Source organism: Sycon ciliatum, chromosome 2 (assembly GCF_964019385.1).
Source record: "Sycon ciliatum chromosome 2, ocSycCili1.1, whole genome shotgun sequence".
Classification (NCBI taxonomy): domain Eukaryota; kingdom Metazoa; phylum Porifera; class Calcarea; order Leucosolenida; family Sycettidae; genus Sycon; species Sycon ciliatum.
Genome location: NC_088644.1, coordinates 27,173,914 through 27,188,848, shown reverse-complemented (window position 1 = coordinate 27,188,848; position 14,935 = coordinate 27,173,914). Strand labels below are relative to the sequence as shown.

At 50.7% G+C, this 14,935-nt stretch overlaps 1 protein-coding gene across 1 annotated transcript; it reads left to right on the top strand.

Annotated features, from left to right (window-relative positions):
- Positions 1-8,873: 8,873 nt before the first annotated feature.
- On the top strand, positions 8,874-13,130 carry LOC135810471 (uncharacterized). The gene has a single exon (XM_065323960.1). It carries the CDS (start codon positions 8,874-8,876, stop codon positions 13,128-13,130), a length of 4,257 nt encoding a protein of 1,418 aa, XP_065180032.1.
- The last annotated feature ends 1,805 nt before the right edge of the window (positions 13,131-14,935 follow it).

Genomic DNA, 14,935 nt, shown 5'->3' with positions numbered 1-14,935 from the left:
ACTTCGGAGCTTCGGCTTCGAATGTGACAGTGTGTTTGGCCTCAAATCGCTCTAGTTTTCCATAAATTTCCAGCGGTTTAAAGATAAAAATGCAAATGCACGCCTTGATTGCACCTAGCACCTCTTGCTTTCTTTGGCCTTTTCTTTCGCTTCTTTGCGGATAGGTTACCTTTTTCCTTTGTCCAGTATCCTTGAGACTTCAGTCTTCTACCGCCGCTATGGCAGTGTCTATTGTCTAATGACAAGTAATGATGACTCCGAAGCTGAAGCTCGCAGTCCAGGCCTAGGACTAGTAAGGGTTCCTACCGGATCGTCGTGCTGTCCGTGTAGGTACGTGCTGAAGTAACTAGTTTGTGCCGATATGGAAATTTCGGCCTTTTCGGCCGCCAATGCTGATGGCGACGCTGCGATGGTTCCGTGGGTTTGCAAGCACCGACGAGTGCCTTGTTTCATGCCCCGAGTCACGATTTCCCTGTTGGGTCAGGGCGGCCTTCACGAGTTCGGCAGGCTCTTTCGAGTGCCTTGCCAAGGCTCTGCGCTTAGCGCGTAGCAACATCAACAAACGGCTTACGTCACGTCATTGGGCAGGCCCTGACGAGTGCCTTGCCAATCTCTGTACCTACAAGTAACTGGTATCCAACCCCAAGCGATGGACGACGCGGACATGGCGGATATGCGGCGGCTTCTGTCACGACAGTGGGCGGGCCCTGTCGCGTGTCTTGCCACACTCAAACCATCCGTCCACTGTCGATGGACGACGGTCTCACCAGTGGGCAGGCCCTGTCGCGTGCCTTGCCACACTCTAGCCATCCATCCACTGTCGATGGACGATGGTCACACCTCTGGGCAGGCCATGTCGTGTGCCTTGCCGCACTCTAACCATACGTCAATTGTCCATGGACGATAGTCTACAGTCAGGGCTCACCACGACCATACAAAATTCAAAAAGCGTCGACCACCATTTTGAATGCCGCCAAAGCCAGAGTTTGTGCAGTCATAGCGGCTACGCACCCGAGTTCATGCTCATCGATGTACAGCGATGTACAGTCTAGTCGTAAAATACCGGTATTTTACGACTTCCTGGTCTACTCTGTACAGCGAAGGGCCAGTGCCGAAGCGAATCTTGTTGTTTGATGTCGAGAAAGACACGCGGAGAAGACGTCCTTTCTCCAAGCAATCTTGGTCATTTTTCTCAATCCGCTGGTGGGTGTCGACCAAGATATGTCCGTGGGGTACTGGTGAACTTGAGTCCTGGCATCTACAAGAATTTGCCGCGCCTAGCTAACCAATGTTGTCAGTAGAACTCAGCGTTTCCTGATCGCGACTCGGCACACTCTTTTCTGTTTGGCCTCGCAGCTTTCACGCTGCGAGTGGGGAGTTTCCTTGTCACAAATGAATCCCTTAGTCATGACCATGATGAGAGGTGACTAGTATGATCCCTGACTGGCATGAGTCCTTAGCTTGAGTCAACACGAAGGTAAACTCTTCACTTGGAACGCTTGCTGTCTCCTCCGCCCTTTCTTGTTGCACTTGCAGATATGCGCACGGCTGCCAGTTTTTGTTGGTGCGCGCGGCGACGCACGGCCGACCTTGATGTCTTCAAAAAAGTAGAACAGCGGTTCTCCTTGGCCGATTCTCATCATCGATAGCTCATTTTCAAGGTCTTGGAATTCTCTATCGGTTTACCGTCCCCGATTTCTAATTTTCTCTTCATTCACTTGTTTGCACGCCTTCGCGTTTGAGTGATTTCACCATCCGATCTCAGCCAAACGAAGGCCAAATCGAAAAATTCGAGACGGTAACCCCCCAAAGACACACCTTCTGAACACGAATCCACAATGGCCTAATGTCTAAAACCAACGAATACAGCCAAGCTCCACTCAGAAAACACCCCACAATTGCAAGAAACAGCCCGTTTTGCTGTGCGCTGATTGGTCAAATCCAAATGACCGTTATTGACGCTTTGTATGGTCGTGGTGAGCCCTGACAGTGAGCAGGCCCTGTCGCGTGCCTTGCCACACTCTAGCCACTCTAACCATCCATCCACTGCGGATGGACGATGGTCGAACCAGTGGGCAGGCCCTGTCGCGTGCCTTGCTACACTCTAACCATCCGTCCACTGTCGATGGACGATGGTCTCTACAGTGGGCAGGCCCTGTCGCGTGCCTTGCCGCACTCTAACCACTCTATCCACTATCCATGGACGATGGTCTCGTGGGTTTGCAAGCACCAGCGAGTGCTTTGTTTCTTGCCCTGAGTCGTGCCTTCCTGGTGTGGTCAGGGCAATTTCATGAAAAGCAGGAGTGCCTTTCCAATGTCTGTGCCTAAGTCGCATCCACCCATGTCGGTGGACTGTGCGGTCATTGTAGATATGGTGGCTTCCGTCACGCCAGTGGGCAGGCCCTGTCGGGGGCCTTGCCACACTCTAACCATTAGTCCATTGGTGATGAACGATGGTCTCGTGGCTTTGCAAGCACCGGCGAGTGCTTTGTTTCATGCCCAGAGTCACGCCCATAACTTAATGCCGTTCTGCCATGCTCATATTGTTGTTTCGCAAGTACAGTTCTACCTGTGTTTGCTTGCTCCTATACCAAGCAGAATCCCGTATTGACCGGGAAATGTTCCTGCACCAAAGGGCTGTGGATCGAACGTACATCCCTGTGTCAAGTGGAATAATGTCATATTAGACCAGTTTCCGCTGCACCACGGGCGTCCGGTTAAGACAGGTTTACCTGTATGTAGATACATGGTTCTGGAAGCATAATCACGATGTCAGAGGTGGCTGATGCACCTCTGTGAGCAATGAAAAATAAACATCAAATGGTTGCCATTTGTGCAGTGCCAACAATGTACTGCCACTCCTATTGCTCAAGCACCTTTTGTGATAGCAACCTCGAAGTGGTGAAGCATATAACACTTTTGCTGTTGCCATACCTCAGTCTGACCTTCGGTGGCTGGAGCACGTACGGACACGGGCGCTCCAGCTATCTGCTGAGCGTAGTGCCAAGAGTGCAATGTCATGTACACTTACTTGCCTTTGTGTACGCTATGACTTGTGGTATACTGCCTTCCACTACTCAAGTTAGTGCCCACCTCGGGTACCGCGAGGGACCACCCCCTTTTTTGGTCTGGCCAGCCAAGGCCTTGCACGATTACTGCCGCATCCATAACTGGAATCAATTCATTGCCCATATGATATGTGCATATCAGCGCGGCCCTTTCCGTGCAACGGCAGGTCCAAGTAACCATATCTGTAATTTACTACTGTGGATAGCATTTCATCGTACGTATCCTGGAATATCTACGCACCCAGAAGGAATCTACTTATATTATAGCTAGCAACCATAGCTAGCAACCAGATCAGTCTCCTACTGTTTAGTACTGATATGGCGGATACGCCGGTACTGCATGCAGGTGTGCCTTGTGCCCGACCCACGATGTACCAGGCTTTCGTTACCAACAAGGGCTTGGCAGACGAGCTGAAGCAGCTGGATGCATGTCGTGCCACTCCCGTAATGGTGCAGCCAATGGTCCATACTACCAGCCTGCTTGGCTGTCGGTGGCCTTTCACGGTGTGCCTTACTTGGTACGCTTAGGGCGCGTTCAGACTGGCGTAAAAAAACAAGCGGAATGTGAAAGTTGTCAAGGTGAATCGCTCACGTGATGTTCCCGCCAACGTAAACACGGAAAAGGTTTCCCACCACTCTGCAGGCCAGTGGAATGCAGATTCCGGCGGTACGCGGAGCGCTTTTGATATCCTTGCAGCACATGTTCCGTCTTTTCGTTTTATTTCAGCCTCTACTCTTGCAGTCTGACTGCATGCTTTTGAGTTTTGAGTTTTGACTTCTAGACTGCCAACTTCTCCCATCATGCCGAAATCTTTGTTCGACTCAGCAATGGAGAGGGAGTTCATGGAGCTGTACGTGGTGATTTTTGCGGGCCGCTCTGCAGGCAAAACTGCGAACGAGAAGTCATACTCTGATCGCGGAGCGGATGAATGCCATCCAAGCACCAAACACTCCGGACATAGTATTCTTTCCGTCGACAAGCACAAGCAAAAGCACAATGATCCAGTATCTCAACAGACTGAATTAGTTTATTTTGATATCCAACTCAAACTGAGTCAACTCAAATTTTTCAAATGTCGAAGCTTCACATGTACTGGCCATTCCAGCGGGATACACGTGCAGTGTGATTGCGATTCCCGGGATTACGCTGCAGCTTTCCGGCGGCTATTCACGCCAGTCTGACGAGTACATTTGCATAAATGTACTTCACGTATAAAATATATACAGAACAGGTATATAGACAACAGGCACAAGGAGGTCTTAGAGTTTGTTGCAACTTTGAGTTCCTTACTCAATGAAATCATCATAGTGCTCCGCATCGTGTTGAGCCCTCTACCCTCGAAAAGACGCCTCTTTGTAAACAAATATACAGTCGCAGATTGAGTATTTCGCTCCTGCTCTTGTAGCAGTGGAGCGCTCTTGCGTGGGGTAGTGCCTTTGCTGTTTGCGTTATGCAGAGCTCACTGACTTGTCAGTTTGAGCACTCTGGCAAGGTACGTTCGGGCCTGATTGGAAATTTTTATTTCCATTGCTAACAGGTTCGGCCTCATTTCCTCACGGTGCTGCGCTGATGAGTTCAAAAAGAACGAAACAGCATGCTGTCCGCAGATTGAGTATTTCGCTCCTGCTCTTGTAGCAGTGGAGCGCTCTTGCGTGGGGTAGTGCCTTTGCTGTTTGCGTTATGCAGAGCTCACTGACTTGTCAGTTTGAGCACTCTGGCAAGGTACGTTCGGGCCTGATTGGAAATTTTTATTTCCATTGCTAACAGGTTCGGCCTCATTTCCTCACGGTGCTGCGCTGATGAGTTCAAAAAGAACGAAACAGCATGCTGTCCGCAGATTGAGTTATGTATAATTGTATAGAAAACTGCTTTCCTAGCGCAGAAGGAAATCAGTGAATATGTGATGTCTTTGTGTTCTCACCATGGAGGAAGAACTTGATGACCTCCATGTACATTCACTCTTGTCTTGCCGTAGACGTCCTGTGCACTCCCAAGGTCCATGACCATGTTGTGCAATAGCTGAGTAAGCCATACATATACCTGAGATCTACGGATATAAACTATGTCCAGTTCAAATGACCCATCCAAGCAGCCATTGGCTCCGCATCCTGCGTCATCTCTACCATCGGTGAGCACCCGAATATGACGATTATATCACCACAGGTCCCTGCAAGCTGGAGACCCGGTACGGCCACTGACGATGTTGCCAGCCTCATGGAGGCAATGTGCTATTTGGCCATGCAGGACATGTGTCACTCGACCGGCATCCATCCGGCCATCCGGAAGTGGCTGGCGGTACACATGTCTACCGTTCGGCATGTGTTATTCACGCCGCACATGCACCAAGTGTCTGCATCGATCGTCTGCATTTTCCGGACATGGGCGGTGAAGGTAGTGATGTGCATTGCCATCTGCCTCATTATTGTGTGTGGTCTGGTTGCGGCACACCATAGTGCAAGCAACGATCCGCCTCCTGGAGCATCTCGAGCTCCAAGTAAACCTGCACAAGTCCGGCTTGTAGCTGGTGCAGCCCCTGGAATGTATGAGGCTCACCATCTCTACCATCACCAAGCCACTTGAGACGCCTGAACGTGAAGTGTCCGGAATTGAGGAAGGCGTTCCCGCTAGTCCAGCTTCACAGTCGATCAATTCATTACAGTATAGTGCTTGCAGGATAGAGCTCCACATCCTTGGCTGTGCAACCTCGATATATGGTCTCGTGATTCAATTGACAAGTCTCCATTACTGGGTCTGTCACTTTTCAGTCGGGGATGGCCAGCCAGTCACCTCACAGGTGCCATCGCTGCGCTACGAGAGCCCGTCAGTTCAGGACCCATGCACAGCAGCCACCCATAACCACATGACTCTGCAGGAGTTAAAGTAACTTAAACTCCATTCATCTACTGCTTGTGGGCGGAGTGCCTTGGTCTGCAAGCCCCAGTGCATGGCATAACGGGAGTACCTTTGCATGTCGAGATTGATCATGTGATGGCTGTTGCTTACGTATCCAAGGAAAGAAACATTGGATAACTATGTGTCTGTTAGCGCTACCAAGAGCACATAACTATTACTATTGGCGCGACCCCGCTGGCTCCACCTAGTCGCCGTCAATGTTCGGGGCATCGTCCACGACCCACACGACCGTCACGGTCTGCAGACAGCTGCAACTGCCTGTTGGACAGGTAGGTCCTTACACCATGTACACAGTTACATCATTGGTACAGACCACTTGCCCGATTTGTGGCCAGCCATACCCGCTAACTGGACCAGTATGTGAGTTAGCGCTCAGATCCTGAGGCCGAGGGCCAGGCTTCCTTGGTCCTTCCGGCAGACCAGACCAGTGGGAGAATGCACTTCTGCACCCTCCATTCTGCCTCATCCTGATGGTTGGCGCTATTCACCACATATAGCAAGTGCTGTTGGTGGGTCCGGTCTGGAGTTCATCGCAGTCGGACCAACTCCTTAGCCACCCAGTGCGATGTAGGGAGGCAGTATAGACCAATTACCTATGCATCTTTCTCCTCTCTCGTCGACACTTCAGTTACGTGTTCAGGGCCTCTTGGAGTATTGGCCAGGCTGATGTAGCGACCACCCATTTGATGCCCGATGTCTATTACTGCTGGCCTGCCAGCACATGGAGTGTCATCAATGTTCTGGAGGTTCTGCAGGCTTGGAGACCCAATCCCAATTGCCTCGGAAACGTCTGACGCGGCACGTTCCCATGTAGATGATTTTGACTCAGGCTCCCCGTTCACCTCGGAGCGTCGCAGTCTGTCCGTATTCCACTGACATCAACTCCCGAAGGTACGTGTTGTGTTCGCCCTTGCCTCCGTCCGCAAGACAAATGTCTAGGGTTCCAGATCTAAGACCTTCCTTTTTCCCTGGTTTGCAAGGGACAAACTTCTTTGTCCACATTCCTGGCTCGAGGAGTACTGTGACATTCCATATTTTGACACAGCCTCGCCATGGTGTCGCAGTATTATTATCTGTGTCCGGTGCTAGTCGTTTTTAATTGACTGTCACCCTTTTCTCCCTTCATGTCTCCGACTTGAAGGGCACCTGTACATATGGTGTATCCTCGATACATAGCGTCATTTTTACTGTATATCAGGCACTCTGCGAGATGCCTGTTCCTTCACTCCACATGCGCGCTTCTCCTTCGCGCATAATGCTTGACTACGCCCTTGCCTTGGTTGAGGTGGTGGATCACTTTAAAAGTCACACTGTCACATTCGAAGCCGAAGCTCCGAAGTGTAATCGTAGATTCCGCTAGGACCCGCAGGGTCCGACGTGGAATCGGGGTTACACGAGGAGTGAAGGCGAAGAATGTGACAGTGTGTTCCCGCCCATTGTGCTGGTGTCACCCACCCCTCACTGTCACTACTCTTGATTGCACTATCATTTTGGTCGCTCAGAAAAGGCCAAAGAAAGCAAGAGGTGCTAGGTGCAATCAAGGCGTGCATTTGCATTTTTATCTTTAAACCGCTGGAAATTTATGGAAAACTAGAGCGATTTGAGGCCAAACACACTGTCACATTCTTCGCCTTCACTCCTCGTGTAACCCCGATTCCACGTCGGACCCTGCGGGTCCTAGCGGGATCTACGATTGTGCACAAGTGATGCGCGTGTCGCCTCCCGGGTCTATACGACTCCCTGCTTGTAACTGATTGATTTCACTACATACTCACTGAAAATTGCCGCATTCACCGCATATTTACCGCAAATTCACCGCAAATTATGCCATATTATGCCGCGTTTTTCCCCGCGTTTTTTGCGATTTTTTTCCGCAATTTTCCCCGGGGACAGCATAGCATAGTCCGCACAATCACCATGATCACGGGGCAAGACTCAACGGGACACCACACGAAGTACAATCATTACATGTACATACAGCACATCATTACATGTACCGGTACAGTGCAGTAACAGTACCCTGTAAAGAAGGCCTTAGGCCTGTGGGGATTGCCCTATCAAAAATTTGATAATAAATCATAATAATAATAATAATGTACATAAAGGGTTTGCTCCCCACACCGGAGCTCGCGCTATTCCGCCGACTTTACTTGACACTTGACTGGCTCACGACTGCCATCCAGAGCACACGAGAAGTCCATCGAGTCGTGAGTGAAAGGGAACTATGGTGTTCGAATACTTATGATAACATTGTGTATGCATTTACAATTATTATTCACGATTTGCTAGAGTTACTTACGTGGTTTGTTATATTCTTGCTCAGTGAAGTCCCTCTGCAGAATAACTCTACGACGTGTCACTATCTGACAGGGTTTACTGTCACCCCGTATCGGGTGCAAGCACCCACTGACAGATCAAACACTTTTCTTTCCTCATCTTTGATCTTTCTGTCTTCGTCCTGCTCACTACTGTTTGTCGTTCGAATTTCTGATTTATTTATTTATTTTGCTTCTGCATTTCTGCATTTGTTTTGCACCATGTTTTCCATGGATACGCGGGCTGTGCGCAGCAGCGCACCTTTCTGGGGAGACTGGTATCGTTTTAGGTTGCGTCCCGCTACCCTTATTTGTTGCGTGTAGTACGCTGGTCTCGTTTGTGCTGCACTTGTACGCGCACGTTTTGCCAGGGACAGCGGTTTTGCATTCGCTCTTCTTGGCGCAGCCAGTTCTCTCTCGCGTCTCTCTCATTTTCTCTCTCCTTTTCAACCATGCATAATTTGTTCCTTATCTGAAAAGGCTGTGATCTTTTGTGTGACGGTGTGCACGGGGTGCATGACTGAGTCGCGGCCTGGGAAGGTTTAGATAACAAAGTGGTACCGAAACCCTGTGAGAATGTCCAGGCGTATCGAGGCGTTTGTGAAACCCTATCGTGGTAGTGGCGATGATTTCGAGGCCTTCTGGTCTAAGTTTTTAGTATTAGCGAACCTCCAGCAGTGGAGTTCGAGCACAGACAAGATGAACAATTTACCGTTGTTTCTGGAGAACGAGGCCTACCTGGTGTGGGACGAGCTTTCGTCAACCGACAAAGCTGACCCGGATGCGGTGAAAGCAACTTTGAAAAGTGCATTCAGTACGACGCCTGCTGCGTCTTTCCAGAAATTTCGTGCCCGCACGTTGCGGACCGATGAGAGCGTCGAGGGGTACGCTGCAGACTTGAAGAAACTGCTAGTTGGTGCTGGCCAGAAAGTCGCGAGTGACGGCAAAGACCGTGTAGTCATCGAGCAGTTCGTTGCTGGTTTGCCCTGGGAGTTTCAACGCCAGTTGCGAATAAATTGTTCCATGGAGTCTGTATCTGACTGTATTGAGTATGTCCGTCGCTTGCGGAGCGCGGAGGGTACATCTCGTCCGAAAGAGCCGGTTGGCGCTGCGGCTGCTAGCTCCCAACGCAGCCGGAATGTTTTATGTTTTCGTTGTAATCAGGCTGGACATATTTCGCGCAATTGTCCCGCAAACCGGAGTTCTGGCAGCAACAGAAGTCATGGCAATGGTGGTGGGCGGCCAGCTTTGACCTGTTTCTTCTGCGATGAGACAGGTCACGTGAAGCCAAACTGTCCGGAGTACAAGAAGTGGCGCCAGTCCCGCCAGCAGTCTGACACGTCCTGGCGTGCAAAGGAGTCTGAAGTGCAGGCCGCAGCACCTGAGCGCACGCCTGATCCATGCCTCTGTGTGCCTGATGCGAATGCATGCTCTTTGCCGCGTCTCCATGTGGATATTGCTGTGGGAGAACAGTCTGCTCGCCCTAAGGCAGTCGTGGACACCGGCGCCAGCCGCAACCTGGTGAGCCGGCAGCTGGTGGAGGCCTTGAATGTGGATGTCCGTCCGTCCGAACTGGCAATTTCGGCTATTGACGGCAACAGTGTGCCTATCCAGGGTGAAGTTTCGCTGCAGGTGTCCAGACTCGATGATGCTGTTTATCTGCCATGCACTACGAGTCGGTTTCTCGTCGTCCCTGATTTGCATGCCGTTGGCTCAGATCTGGTCATTGGCCTGGAACTGATTTCCGCACTGGGCGGTGTTGACGTCCAGTATGATCATGGCGTGCTCACTGGTGTGACGTTTGGCACGAAACCGCAGACCATTGACCCAGTTGCAGCTCCACCCGAGAGGTCGACCCATGACCATCCATATGGGCATGTGACAGTTACCAGAGATGACGAGGGTAATGTCACCCTAGCAACGGATGATGGCCAAGTGTGCTGGGACGCTGCTCGTAAGAGATGGGAGCTGACCTGGAAATGGCAAAGTGGGAGCGAGCCTCAGTCGCCCGTTGGCTGTGGCATAGGCGAGTACTCTCGCTCGAAACTGACTGATGAGCAGGAGACCCTGTTCCAGCAGGAGGTCCGGACTTGGATTGACAACGGCTGGCTGCAGCCGTATGATGTGGACCAACATGGCCAGCCCAAGTGTGTGCTGCCTTTCCTTGCTCAAGTCCAGGAGCACAAGTCGTCCACTCCAGTTCGCCCTTGCTTGGACTATCGCAGGCTGAATGCCTGCATCATCTCACATCCTGGCTCAGAAGCACCTGCCTGTGGTGAGAAATTACGGAAGTGGCGGCAGGCTGGACCTGCATCTGAGTACGTTCTCCTGGACATTCGCAAGGCCTACTTACAGGTCCATGTCGCACCATCATTGCTGCCATACCAGGTTGTCCTCGTCGACGGCCAGCGTTACGTGATGGAACGGATGGCGTTCGGTCTATCCATTGCCCCCAAGTTCCTAGACATCATAGTGAAGTGGGTCTTGCGTGACGTGGTCGATGCCGACAACTACGTGGATGATATCCACGTGCCGCGTGACCGTGCTGCCGAAGTGTCCTCTCAGCTTGCTGCGTTTGGTTTTGAGACCAAGCCTGCAGAGCCATTGCCTGATGCCCGTGTTCTGGGCTTGCAGCTCCATTCTAGCGCCACGGGTGAAGTCTTGTGGACCCGTCGTCAGGGTGTTGATCTGTCTGTTCCACCCACGACTACGAAGCGGGAACTCTTCAGTTGGTGCGGTCGGGCGCTCAGCCATTATCCCGTCTGCTGTTGGCTTCGTCCGGCCTGCAGCTTCTTGAAGCGCCTCGTGTCTGGCCAGTCCGCATGGGATAAGCCTGTCTCTCCTGAAGTACAGCGGTTCCTCCAGGAACTGTCCGATCGCTGTGTGCGAGAGGATCCTGCTCATGGTACGTGGCATTCTTCCTCTACTGGTTCTGGTTTTGTTGTTCATTGCGATGCCTCTGATGTTGCTATTGGTGTTGTTTTGGAGTGTGATGGTTCTGTCCTGGAAGATCGTTCTTGGCTCCGGCCAAAGGACGACCGGCGTCATATCAATCTTGCTGAGTTGAATGCTGCCTTGAAAGGCCTCGAGCTGGCTATTGATTGGAATGTCTCTTCTGTTGTGCTCAAGACAGACTCTAAGACTGTCTTTGGTTGGCTCCAGGCTGTGTTGCGCAATACTGAACGGGTGCGAGTTAGTGGTTTGCAACATGTCTTGGTTCAACGTCGTCTGCAGATCTTTACAGATTTGATTGAGGCATCCGGTATTTCGGTCACAGTGGAATGGGTGCCAAGTTCTGAGAATCATGCTGATGTACTGACTCGTGTTCCGCAGCCGTGGGTTGCTCATGCTAAGAAGTTGTGTTCTTCTGCTGATGTCGCTGCTTCTGCCCCCTCTTCTACACTTTCACATCCATTGGAGTTTGACGTGTTGAAGTCTGGTCAAGCTACTGATGATGCTATCCAGAGCGTTATTCGCGATTTGTCTCGTGACGTCTCTGTTTCTGATCCGTCGTTCTGCAAGTTTCGTAAGCAGTTGTGTGTTATTGATGGTCTATTGTGTCGCACTTGGCGTGACCCCGTCGACGGTGAGGTACTGGTTCCTGTTGCACCGCAATCCACCGTTCCCGCTTTGATTACTGCTGCTCATGCCAATACAGGTCATGGCAATTGGGAAACTATGTGGCGTTCTCTGTGTCAGTCTTGTTTCTTTCCAGGTATGTCTTCGCTATGCCAGGCCTATGTGCGTAATTGTCAGGCCTGCCAGGCTGCCAATCCCCGCAGTGGTCCACCAGCTCCTGCTGTTCAGAATGACGTTCCTGTCAAGCCGTGGGACATTGTCCAGATCGATACACTGGAGCTCGGTGTCAACCAGACCGGTCAGTACCATTGTGTGTTAGTGGTTGTCGATATGTTTTCCCGTTGGGTCGAGGTGGTACCCTTGCGGCGTCATGATGGTCGCTCTGTTGCAGAGGAATTTCTGCGTCTCTGTTTGAAGTTTGGTCCGCCGCGTGTGGTGCGTTGCGACAATGGTCATGAGTTCCGCAATGCTATTGTGTCTTCTTTGTTGGATGTGTTTGGTGTTTGCGTTCGTACTGGTGCGGTCCGTCACCCTCAGTCACAGGGTGGCGCCGAGAGATTCAATCGTACTATTCTCACTCTTATTCGCAAGGTGTTGGATACTGCTGCCGATTGGCTAGCCGAGCTAGAGATTCCCCTCTTCTTCTACCGTACTCGTCCGCATAGTGAATTGAAGATTTCTCCCATGCGTGCTATGTTTGGCTGGGAGCCTCGTGCTCTATTTGTGGACGGTATACCATCTACTCTTTCGTCCTCTCTTTGGGTTGATGGTGTGTGTGATAAGGCTGCTCGGGTTCACGACTATTTGACGGCGGTTGTTGCAGAGCACGCCCCTGCGCCTGTTGTTGAGTCGCCTTCTTGTCCGTATGTTGTTGGTGATCGTGTTCTATTGCGTAACCCTGATCGTCGCCAGAAACGTCAGCCCCCGTTCGATTCTGGTTGGTCAATTAAACATGTTATTGGTCCTGCCAGTGTTGTGATTTGCCGTGTGCATCCTGAGTCAGGTCGTCGTCAGGAAAAGGTGGTCAATGTCGAGCTCTTGAAGCGTGATGTTGGTTTGGTTGTTCCTGATGTGCCATGTGCTCCTCTAGTGCCCCCGCCTGATGTTGGCGATGTTCGCGTAGATGGTCCTCGTGATGATGGTGATGATGATGGTTGGGTTTGCTTGGACATTTCCCCCCCATCTGATCATCTGGTTGGTGGTCATTCATTACGTCCCCGTGGTTCTCTGCAGCCCCCTGCTCGCTATCGCTAGGCATCTGTCTTCCCTGCTGTATGTCATTACATGTATGCCCCATCCAATGTTATCAGGTGGAGGGGTGAAAGGGAACTATGGTGTTCGAATACTTATGATAACATTGTGTATGCATTTACAATTATTATTCACGATTTGCTAGAGTTACTTACGTGGTTTGTTATATTCTTGCTCAGTGAAGTCCCTCTGCAGAATAACTCTACGACGTGTCACTATCTGACAGGGTTTACTGTCACCCCGTATCGGGTGCAAGCACCCACTGACAGATCAAACACTTTTCTTTCCTCATCTTTGATCTTTCTGTCTTCGTCCTGCTCACTACTGTTTGTCGTTCGAATTTCTGATTTATTTATTTATTTTGCTTCTGCATTTCTGCATTTGTTTTGCACCATGTTTTCCATGGATACGCGGGCTGTGCGCAGCAGCGCACCTTTCTGGGGAGACTGGTATCGTTTTAGGTTGCGTCCCGCTACCCTTATTTGTTGCGTGTAGTACGCTGGTCTCGTTTGTGCTGCACTTGTACGCGCACGTTTTGCCAGGGACAGCGGTTTTGCATTCGCTCTTCTTGGCGCAGCCAGTTCTCTCTCGCGTCTCTCTCATTTTCTCTCTCCTTTTCAACCATGCATAATTTGTTCCTTATCTGAAAAGGCTGTGATCTTTTGTGTGACGGTGTGCACGGGGTGCATGACTGAGTGCCTGGGAAGGTTTAGATAACATGAGTCAGTCAAGTGTCAAGTAAAGTCGGCGGAATAGCGCGAGCTCCGGTGTGGGGAGCAAACCCTTTCTTACAAGTCATCGCCTAAGTCGCCACCACTACTTCGTAATAATGTACATGTAAACTTTTCTAAGCACTCGCAGACTCCATTGCAGCCATTCACACAAGTCATTACAGGGTACCTCACTTCAAACTCTCCAACTACGGTCTCTTCGCTGCATAAGGGGCCGTCCGTAAATATCGATGTTTTTTTAGAGACGATATTGGTGCGTCTGGGGGGGAGGGGGTTTGAGCCATGTGCGTCTTTTCGAGCATCAGAAAAATATCGATGTAAATATCTGAAGTTTCGCCGATCCCTGCACGCGGACGTCTAAATGGCTATACAAGAAATGTGAAACCAGCTTCCGTTCGCGGAGCTAAAACTCGCGACACAGGAACAAAATCAAAAATTGGAAGCTGTACGCCCATGGCGAATTTCAAGAGCAAAAGAATGAGCTATTGATTGTGGAAATCGGCCGAACGATGCCTGCAGGAGACCTTTTTCAAGACGTAGAGGCAGTGCGAACAAACACGGACGAACTCCACAAGAGTTTCCAGTCTTCACTGTCTGAACAAGGATTTGAAAAAATTCAAGCCCGAGCGTAGCCGCTTTGGCTACACCAGTAGTACACGATGTCTGTGAGCACTGCAGCGCCAACCCGGTTCGCTCCCCCCATCCCAGGCCAGGCGATGCAGCTATTGCGTGAGTGCGGCGGGATTTTCACGCCTACACCGGACCCTCAACATCCATTCCTGGGCACTTCATGAGCATCCAAAAATATTGATTCCATGATCTAGATGTACATGTGCGTCTTCTGGGGGGAGGGAGGGGGGTCAAGGGAGAGAAGCACCAATATCGTCTCTAAAAAAACATCGATATTTACGGACGGCCCCTAAGTTCACTTCACTTCCAAAATAAATAAATAATATTAGATATAAATGGAATGCACCAAATTATTTTCGGGCATGGCCCATCTTCAGGGTGAAAAAAACCCCATTCATCTATGAAGTGAAGTGAACTTATGCAGCGAAGAGACCGTAGTTGGAGAGT